The 10,942-nt window shown below is 47.9% G+C and overlaps 1 protein-coding gene across 1 annotated transcript in view; it reads right to left on the reverse strand.

Moving 5' to 3' along the window:
* Positions 1–3,997: 3,997 nt before the first annotated feature.
* Positions 3,998–10,942, reverse strand: part of NLRP9 (NLR family pyrin domain containing 9) — a 33,738-nt gene continuing 26,793 nt past the window's right edge. The window contains exons 6-9 of the mRNA XM_023184456.3: positions 10,170–10,340; positions 9,761–9,931; positions 8,243–8,413; positions 3,998–4,607 (exon numbers count right to left, since the gene is read on the reverse strand). Coding sequence (XP_023040224.2) covers positions 4,475–4,607; positions 8,243–8,413; positions 9,761–9,931; positions 10,170–10,340 — 646 coding nt within the window. The 3' untranslated portion in view covers positions 3,998–4,474. The remainder of the gene's footprint in view (positions 4,608–8,242; positions 8,414–9,760; positions 9,932–10,169; positions 10,341–10,942) is intronic.

The raw sequence follows: 10,942 nt of genomic DNA on the forward strand, positions 1-10,942 counted from the left end.
CCAGGCAACCGCTGTTCCGCATGGATCCCGCCTCTCGCCTCTCCTCCCTCCAGCTACAGCTAATTAAAAAATTTTTGTACAGAGATGGAGTCTTGCTATGTTGTCCAGGCTGGTCCTGAACTCCTGGGCTGAAGCATTCCTCCTGCCGCGGCCTCCTGAAGTGCTGGGATTCCAGGCGTGAGCACAGTCATATAGGAGTGCTTCCGGCCGGGCACGGTGGCTCACGCCTGGAATCCAGGACTTCGGAAGCCTGAGGCGGGCGGAATGCTTGAAGTCAGGAGTTGGAGACCAGTCTGGCCAACATGCTGAAACGCCATCTCTACTGAAAAAAAAAAAAAAAAAAAAAAAAAGCAAGACACAGTAGCGCACGCCTGTAATCCCAGCTACTTACTTGGGAGGCTGAGGCAGGAGAATTGCTTCAACCTGGGAGGTGGAGGTTGCAGTGAGCCGAGATCACGCCACTGCACTCCAGCCTGGGTGACAGAGCAAGACCTCGTCTCAAAAAAAAATGAAAACGATTTATATTATCCTGAGGAGACAGTGATAGGGTGCAGTGTGTGGTATTTAGAATTCATACTATCCTGAGAAGGAGACAGTGACAGGGTGCAATGTGCCTTATTTAGAATTCATATTATCCTGTCACAGGAATGCAATAACTTAAGATAAAATGGAACAATGCAAAGTCTTCCTCAAATCATAAGATCATCTAACTCATTACAATCGCAAGAGGAACAAGTGTCAACTTTTGAGAACTCAACATTATTCCTGGGAGTGAGTGAATACAAAATACCTTTAAAAATCAGTAGCTCTTGGCCGGGCATAGGTTAATCACGCCTGAAATCCCAGCACTTTGGGAGGCTGAGGCGGGTGGATCATTTGAGGTCAGGAGTACAAGACCAGCCTGGCCAACGTGGTGAAACCCTGTCTCTGCTAAAAATACCAAAAAAATGAGCTGGGTATGGTGGCGGGTGTCTGTAATCCCAGCTACTTGGGAGGCTGAAGCAGGAGAATCACTTGAACCCAGGAGGCGGAGGTTGCAGTGAGCCAAGATTGCACCACTGCACTCCAGCATGGGTGACGGAATGAGACTCTGCCTCAAAATAAAAACAAAAACAAAAGTTACACTTTTACAAGATCTGACAACTACAGTTCTAAGTTTTTCTCTCTGTCCTTGCTGCATCAGGTTAAAGAAGGATAGAAGATTCTTTTTCATTAACCTGGATAAAAGTATGCACGTACAACACACACACACTACAGAGCACACAGAGAAATGTGTCTCCAGAATCTTTGGAGAAATAATGAGACAGTCCTATTCTACTACACCCCACCACGATGTACCATAGATGATTTCTTTCTGTAAATTTCCATTTGTACATATATGTGTATGTCACTGGACCTAGTTTTTGGCAGTAGAATATTTAAGTTCTAACACAAATCCTGCACTTTAATTATCTGGACTTTTTTGAGATGGAGTTTTGCTCTTGTTGCCCAGGCTGGAGTGCAATGGCAGGATCTCGGCTCACTGCAACCTCTGCTTCCCAGGTTCAAGCAATTCTCCTGCCTCAGCCTCCCGAGTAGGGGATTACAGGCATGCGCCACCACGCCTGGCTAATTTTTTTTGTATTACAGGGTTTCACCATGTTGGCCAGGCTGGTCTCAAACTCCTGACCTCAGGTGATCCGCCCACCTCAGCCTCCCAAAGTGCCGGGATTACAGGTGCGAGCCACTGCGCCTGGCCACGTGTTCACACCCAAAGCTAGATCTGTTGGGTCTGAGAAAATGAGCAGACTCTCGCGTTCATGGTTCAGAGTTCAGTGGGTCTGTTCATCCAAGGTTTGGTTCAGACTCCCAAGAGACCCTGTCCTTCTTTCTCTAGGACTCAGGGATTTGCAGTGACCCTCACCTGTGGCCCTACCTGAGACATTCCCCTGCAGGTAGCCACCTACATCTGTCCAGCCAGAGCATGAACGGGATGTCAGCGTGAGGCAGGGTTATCACCTGCTCTGAACAAGGTGACTTCACAACCACCGCTCTGTGTTCCTCTCTTCAGGGATGACACTAAGTCCCGTCTTCTTCCCTGAGACTGAACATAAGGAAGCACCCACCTGGTTCTTCTTGGCTCCAGAGCTCTGTGCAGGCAAGTGTCAGTCAGGAGGAGCAGGGCCCCTGAGTCCCTAGTTATAGGGAGCGAGTTCCTGGAGCTGATCTCCCCACAGAGATGCATTATCATGCCATCTGTAGAATCCATGACATCGTCAGCAGGGACGGTCTGGAGAATCTTCAGCGAGGAACAAAATGTATCCCCAGCCCCTTCCGGTAGTGAGTTACAGCTTTCGGCAATTAGTGAGAGGATGGCAGAGAGCAGCGGAGCCAGCAGCAGAGGAAGTTTTCTGCGCTCCCGTGGGAGAACCTAAGTTCTGAACCGGTGTCGTCAGAGTGGAAGGGGCACTCAACAGTGGGTCCGGGCTCCCCTTTTCTGTTTACAATTGGGCATTTCCTTCAATGCTGTTTTTCTTTTTGGGACGGAGTCTCGCTCTGTCGCCCAGGCTGGAGTGCAATGGCGCGATCTCGGCTCACTGTAACCTCCGCCTCCCGGGTTCAAGCCATTCTCCTGCCTCAGCCTCCTGAGTAGCTGAGACTACAGGCGCCCACCACCACGGCCAGCTGATTTTGTATTTTTAGTAGAAACAGTGTCTCACCATGTTAGCCAGGCGGGTCTTGAACTCCTGACCTCAGGTGATCCGCCCACCTCGGCCTCCCAAAGTGTCAGGATTACAGGCGTGAGCCACCGCGCCCGGCCCTCTCACTTTTCTAAAATCACGCTGACACTCGAAGCCTGTGAATACAGAGCGTCTGCATGTGATCCGGAGTCTGGTCTTCTCCATGACGTGCAGTTCCACTGCTCTTCTAGGTTACGTGAAGGTTGCTTATTGCCCCAGGTCTGAGTAGTCTGGAAGATATCCCGTTTGAAGCTTTTCTATGTCGTCTCAGATCTCATAGTTCCTCTCTACACGGCTCTGCTGGGAGACTCATATTTTTATATTTCCATGTGTCCACAGAGCATTGCTTCCTTTGTCTGTCTTTGGACCACCAGGCTTTCCCCGTTTATTCCTGAATGGAAGCAGCACTCCTGGTCACGTGGGCTGGTAGTAGGGGAAGGAAACATACAGGAAGATTATGCCAGCATTCTTTTTTTTTTTTTTTCTTTTGAGACAAAGTCTCATTCTGTGTTCCAGGCTGGAGTACAGTAGTGCAATCTCAGCTCACCGCAACCCTCTGCCTCCCAGGTTCTGCCTCCCAGGTTCAAGCGATTCTCCTGCCTCAGCCTCCCAAATAGCTGGGACTACAGGTGCATGCCACCACGTCCAGCTAATTTTTGTATTTTTAGTGGAGACAGGGTTTTACCATATTGGTCAGGTTGGTCTTGAACTCCTGACCTCATGATCCACCCACCTGGGCCTCCTAAAGTGTTGGGATTACAGGCGTGAGCCACCGCGCCCGGCCTATGCCAGCATTCTTTAAAGTTGTGGGAAAAGGCCAAAAGCAAATAGAAAATTGGGTGAAAAAGTTAATAATTGCTTAAACATATGGAAAACCTGTAAGTAAAATTAAGCAAGTAAGTGCAAGCACTCTACATCGAAGACTATAGAAAATTCAGCCTTCCAAGTATCCAAAGAATCCAGGAGTGTGCCAAGAGATCCAGGGGTAGGTCCACAATTTCTCATTCTCAGGAGAATCTGAGATTATATTTCAATCTAATAACTGATACTATATAATCCAGCTTCTGTATCACCTTACATTTATATTTTGTAGTAACAATTTTAGACCAGGCCAATAAGGGCATCAGCAATTTGCTGCAGGGAACTAGGGAATGTTTAATTATGGCAGTGTTCACTGTGTTTAATATTGTATTTTAAAATAGAAACAGTATAGAAACATTTGAATAATACTGAATTTTTAGAAACATCTATTGGAGTGTCACATATAAAAGGATAAGTAGAGCTTTGGAAATGCTTTTTTTATTGGACAAGAAAACTGATCAAATGTAAATCTGGGCAAACTAGAAAGTCTGGATGCTAGCAATACAATCTATAGACACATTCTAGTATCACTTCTATGTCAGAAGTATCCGGATAGTGGTGCCTGCAAATGCACGCCCCTACACACTCAGACATCCATTAAGAAAATAAAGCCATGCTTTCCAGAGCGTTTAACACTTGTTTAACGTACTTGTTCTTCTAAATATCACCAGGCAGGATGGGGTTTCTAAAGGGGATATAGGACCAAGGCAAAGACAGTCAGCACATACACTGAATCATGTTCCATAATCATATTGCTAGAACACCCAGGGAGTAGCCCTGAAATCACAGCCCTGCTGCCATGATGTACAATTATAGGACAGAGGTGCCAGGAGAAGGGCCCACTGTGGCCAAGGAAAGCCTTTTGTGAGAAGACTACTTCAGGGTGTTCCCCATCAGAGGAGCACACCCCTGATCTTGTATTCCTCGTCAATCCAGGGTTCATGTGAAATAGTCAGGTGGGGCATTTTTTCTTCCACAGACATCAGCATCTTCTGAGTTTCTTCATCAAAGCCAGATTTGTGCAGCCTGGGAAAAATAGAAATAAAGTTTTTTTTGTCTGTTTTGTTTTCATTTGTACACAGTATTGCCTCTCTACATTCTGATGTCTACCTCTCCTCTCCCTCTTTATTCTCTCCTAGAAATCACTGGGAGAATTGTACTGAATTTGAAAAACAAGCATGAATCTTTCCTGTAGGATAGGAAGCCTCTGAATTATACCATAAAGTGAAATTTCATATACAGCATGTATCAATTAAGATTTAATTCAAAAAAGATGAATTTAAGTTAAAAAGAAAAAAAAAAAAAAAAACAGGATAACTTCCGTTCACCTGATGTTCACATGCCCTGGCACATTTATTGCTTCTTACAATGTGCTTTAAAAAATAAACTTGGCCGGGCGCGGTGGCTCAAGCCTGTAATCCCAGCACTTTGGGAGGCCGAGACGGGCGGATCACGAGGTCAGGAGATCGAGACCATCCTGGCTAACACGGTGAAACCCCGCCTCTACTAAAAATACAAAAAATGAGCCGGGCGAGGTGGCGGGCGCCTGTAGTCCCAGCTACTCGGGAGGCTTGAGGCAGGAGCCTGGGCGACGGAGCGAGACTCCGTCTCAAAAAAAAAAAAAAAAAAAAAAAAAAAGAAATAAACTTAACATATTGTGAACTTTTCTCAGAGACGCTAGTATAATGAATCCATGTGCCCATCACCACCTTCACAATTACCAATATTCAGCCTCTTCCATTTACAACCCACCCATTTTCTAAGAAATAATTAAAGCAGATGCTACATCCATAAATATTTCAAACCTTCTTGTCTATTTTTGCTATTTTCAGTTCCTTTCATGTCACTGTCCCCTGAACCCACCTCAACAAAGCTGGTTTTTGTCGTCATCAATAACATCAATTTATTAAATACATTCTATCCTACTTAACCAGTTAGCATTGAATACAATTAATTACACTTTCTTGTTGGAGATATTTTTTCCCTTAGCTTATTGGTCACCACTTCCTCCCGGCTTCTCCTCCCTCAACAGCTATCCTTGTTGCTTTATACATTGAATCTTTATCTCTTTATAACTTTGAAATGTTATCGGCATCAGGAAAATATAAAAAAATAAGTTCACAAATAATTGGTAAGACTGAAACATAGGCTTTCCTGGAAGAATATAAGTAACATTTGCAGTTTTCTTCTCCCCTCTCCCGTGTCCTTCCTTCTTGCCTGGTGTTCATAGTTATGTGCCTTTTTATCTCCAATTATAAAAAGAAGTTGGCCGGGCGCGGTGGCTCAAGCCTGTAATCCCAGCACTTTGGGAGGCCGAGACGGGCGGATCATGAGGTCAGGAGATCGAGACCATCCTGGCTAACATGGTGAAACCCCGTCTCTGCTGAAAAATACAAAAAACTAGCCGGGCGAGGTGGCGGGCGCCTGTAGTCCCAGCTACTCGGGAGGCTGAGGCAGGAGAATGGCGTAAACCCGGGAAGCAGAGCTTGCAGTGAGCTGAGATCTGGCCACTGCACTCCAGCCTGGGCGAAAGAGCGAGACTCCGTCTCAAAAAAAAAAAAAAAAAAAAAGAAGTTGAGGAGGATTAGCAGGTCACAAAAATTCATAGACATTTAGACACAGGAGAAGTAGGAGTTTATTACCTTAAATATTCAGAGGTAGGAAAGATGGCTAAGTTTCCTTTCAGCTACAGCGACACTATGAGAAAGTTATCCGGAAATAACTGCTCTGAATGCTTGCTACTGTGGAGATGACATGTTCTGGGTGTGGGGATGGTGGTTGCAGAGCAGGGAGATATGATAATTATTATTTTATACTGCAGGTCCTAAGTGCCTGGCCTGTCCCTATGGGCGCTGGGTCTCTGTCTCCTCTCTGAATTCATTTTTTTCCCTTCTCTGCTATACAGTTCCCCGGGACTCCCTTCTAGCCCTGGAGGGTACAAGGCCTGGCCCCATCTCAGGGCCTTTGCGTTTTGCTGTGCCTCCTTCACTTGGGGTCCTCCCTAGATAATCATGATATGGTTTGGTTGGATCTGCGTCCCCACCCAAATCTCATGTTTAACTGTAATTCCCAGTGTTGGAGGTGGGGCCTGGTGGGAGGTGACTGGATCGTGGGGGTGGATCCTTCGTGAATGGTTGAGCACCACCCCTTTGGTGCTGGTCTCATGATAGAGTTCTCACAAGATCTGGTTGTTTAGAAGTGTGTGGCATCCCCCCTGCTTCCTTTCCTCCTGCGCCCACCACCAAAGACGTGCCTATTTCTCCTTCACATTCCGCCATGATTCAAAGTTTCCTGAGGCTACCTCAGAAGCAGAAGCCGCTATGTTTCCTGTACAGCCTGCACACGCACGAGCCAATTAAACCTCTTTCCTTTATAAGTTACCGTCTCTGCCAGGCGTGGTGGCTCACGCCTGTAATCCCAACACTTGGGGAGGCTGAGGCGGGTGGATCACCTGAGGTCGGGAGTTCGAGACCAGCCTGGTCAACATGGTGAAATCCTGTCTCTACTAAAAATACAAAAATTAGCCTAGCATGGTGGTGAGCGCCTGTAATCCTAGCTAGTCGGGAGACTGAGGCACGAGAATTGCTTGAGCCTGGGAGGTGGGGGTTACAGTGAGCCGAGATCATGCCACTGCACTCCAGCCTGGGCGACAGAGCAAGACGCCACCTCAATAATACAAAAAACAAAAAACAACAAAAAAATAAACTTAACATATTGTGAACTTTTCTCAGAGACACTAGTGCAATGAATTCATGTACCCATCACCAACTTGAACCATTGTCAATATTCAGCTTCTTCCATTTATATACTGCCCATTTATTTTTTAAAAAATAAAAACTTTTTTTTTTGAGACGGAGTCTCGCTCTGTCGCCCAGGCTGGAGTGCAGTGGCTGGATCTCAGCTCACTGCAAGCTCCGCCTCCCGGGTTTACGCCATTCTCCTGCCTCAGCCTCCCCAGTAGCTGGGACTACAGGCGCCGCCACCTCGCCCGGCTAGTTTTTTGTATTTTTAGTAGAGATGGGGTTTCACTGTGTTAGCCAGGATGGTCTCGATCTCCTGACCTCGTGATCCGCCCGTCTCGGCCTCCCAAAGTGCTGGGATTACAGGCTTGAGCCACCGCGCCCGGCCAAAAAAACTTTTAAAATTAAAATGAAATCAGAAGGAAAAATTAACTTAAAAAATTCATCCTACAGATTTCAAATAGGTACAACTCCAAAGGCAAACCTAATTTTCAGAACACTGTTCACTGCTGCCGTTTAGCCAATGTATTTCTGAGTCAAGACCCTGCTCAGCCCGTCCCAGAAGCGCTTCCCAAGTCTGATCTGGGGTTGCATATTTATGGCCAACGTAAGTAGAACCTGTTTTAATAGAGCAGTGGTTCTCACCTGGTGCGACTGTGTCTCCGGAACACTTTTGACAATTTCTGGAGCTCTTTTGATTGTCACAACCGAGGGAAGCGCTACCGGCAACTCATGAGAAAGGCCGAGAACGCTGCCTGACATCTTACAATGTCAACCGTTTTTACATTTTACAATGACATTTTACAATGTCCACAGGGGCCCAGCACAGGCCCCCACCACAAACAACCCTCCAGCCTGACATCCATCATGTCGCAGTTGAGCACATGGCCAGTGAATGAAGCTCGTTCTGAAGTCACTCACCCCAGCATCTGCAGGGCACAGTCCGGGTGGCTCAGTGCCTCACACAGCACCGCCACTGCATCAGGTTCCAAGGTAATCCAGTCGAGGTTCAGGCTCCTCAGGGTTTTGCAGGCGACGAGTGCCGCGGCGAGGTCACCACAGCAGGCACGGGTGATCGGACATGTTTGCAGCCTGCAAAAAGGGAAACACACCAGAGAATCCACTCTGGCTTGGGGCAGGCTGGAGGGCACGCCATTGTTACTTACCAACTACTTATCACCCCCTAATACAGATAGACAGAAAGATAGTAGGTAGAGGACAGAGGATGGGGACAGGTGGACAAATAGATAAATGACAGATGATGTATACATACATATAGATAGATGTGTGGGTATGCACGGATCTATCCACATTCATACACACATATGTATATGTCTGATGTGCGTACGTGTGTGTTGGTGGCATGATTGTTCCCCAGGAGCACAGCTGCCCTGGCTGAGAAATGCTGGTCTACACGGCAGTTTCCTGCCGGGAGGTGTGTATAATTTTTGCCCACCGGAGGATACTGGTCGTGTCTGGAGACATTTTTGGTCTACCACGCCAGGAGAGAAGGTGCTCCTACCTCTTCTTCCCCTCTTCCCCTCTCCTCCTCCCCCATTCTCCCCTCTCCTCCCTCGTTTTTCTGTCCTCATCTAGTGGCTGGGAACCAGGGATGCTGCTCGACACCCCAGGAAGCATGGGACAGCCGCCCCAAAAACACAGAATGAATTGGGCTAAAATGCCCCTCGCGTCAATACTGAGAAACCAGGATGCAGACACACATCCTTGCAGCCTCACGAGCGCATGTAATTGTTTGACAAATTACACGCCTCCCGGCAGGAGATTCTGCCGTCTAGACCAGCCTTTCTCAGCCAGGGCAATTGTGCTCCAGGACACGTGTGTCTAAGTGACGTTTATCCCAACTGAGGGGTGCTGCTGGCAACTGGAGGATAGTGTCCAGGGGCGCTGCTGAAGATCCTGTGATGCACAGGATGGCCCCCAAGGCAAGTAACTCTCCAGTTTCAAACAGCAAGAGTTCCAAGGCCGGGCGCGGTGGTTCACGCCTGTAATCCCAGCCCTTTGGGAGGCCGAGACGGGCGGATCACAAGGTCAGGAGATCAAGACCATCCTGGCTAACACGGTGAAACCCTGTCTCTATTAAAAATACAAAAAAAATTAGCCGGGCGTGGTGGTGGCGCCTGTAGTTCCAGCTACACGGGAGGCTGAGGCAGGTGAATGGCATGAACCCGGGAGGCGGAGCTTGCAGTGAGCCGAGATCGTGCCACTGCACTCCAGCCTGGGCCACAGAGCAAGACTCCGTCTCAAAAAAAAAAAAAGGATACCAAGACTGAGCAAACCCTGGAGCAGCAGTTTACGTATCAGATCGTCCCAGACAGACTTGCTTTTCAACCTGCCTCCCTTCCATTCTGTTGACCCTGCGGCTCTTCCTCTTCTTGAAATAGATAAATTTTCCTATGATGAGGATTGGTAGATACTCACCCAAGTCCCTCTAATTTACAGTTAGGATGCTTCAAAGCTGCACATAACTGTCTGACACCAGCATCTCCTATTTCATTATGCCCGAGTTTCAGGGTCTTCAGTTTTTCATTGCAAATAAGAACAGCAGCAATGTCCTTACAGGAATCGGAAGTAAGGAAACAGCCCATCAACCTGGCGGGAGGAAACACAGACACACACGTGTGTGCTTATGGGGCCAGTCACAAGGCTCCACCTTAGTTTCATTTTTTCATGTGATACAAGAAATACCCAAGTACTTCTGAGATGATGAGGAGGGTGGGGAAGGGAGGACAGGGGATGGGGGGACAATGGGGGAGGAAGGGGGAGGGGGAGAAAGGGGAGGGGGAGGGGGAGGAGGGAGGACAGTAAAGCAAATCACAGCCGGCCCTACCACAGCTCCTGTATGCTGCAGGCTGGGTGCTTCAGCGCTCCACACAGAGATGCCACTCCATTATCCTCCAGGGCATTTGAGCCCAGATCGAGGAGGGACAGGGACTTATTGCACAAGAGGACTTGGGAAATGGAGTCACAAGAGACACAGGTGAGACAGCAGTACATCAACCTGCAAAGAAACACACCGTCTCCCAGCCCACTGAACAGCCGCTCGTCCACCTGGAGAGAAACGCACCATCTCCCAGCCCACTAAAGCTTCCTGTGGTAATATTATCATATTCTCTTTGTCACAGGCAAAACCTTTCCAGATGTTCCTTGAACTCTGCTGTCACTCAAGAAAATAAGGAGCTGGGTGAGGTGCCTCACACCTGTCATCCTAGCACTTTGGGAGAGCAAGACAGGTGGATCACCTGAGACCAGGAGTTTGAGACCAGCCTGACCCACATGATGAAACCCCGTCTCTACTAAAAGTACAAAATTAGCCGGGCACAGTGGCGGACGCCTGTAATCCCAGCTACTCGGGAGGCTGAGGCAGGAGAATTGCTTGAACCCAGGAGGCAGAGGTTGCAGTGAGCTGAGATCACACCATTGCACTTCGGCCTGGGTGACAAGAGCGAAACTATGTCTCAAAAAAAAAAAGACAATAAAAGAAGGGGATTAAAACTTGTAACACCTGGCCGGGCGCGGTGGCTCAAGCCTGTAATCCCAGCACTTTGGGAGGCCAAGACAGGCGGATCACGAGGTCAGGAGATCGAGACCATCCTGGCTAAC

Source organism: Piliocolobus tephrosceles, chromosome 21 (genome assembly GCF_002776525.5).
Source record: "Piliocolobus tephrosceles isolate RC106 chromosome 21, ASM277652v3, whole genome shotgun sequence".
In the NCBI taxonomy this organism is placed as follows: Eukaryota; Metazoa; Chordata; class Mammalia; order Primates; family Cercopithecidae; genus Piliocolobus; species Piliocolobus tephrosceles.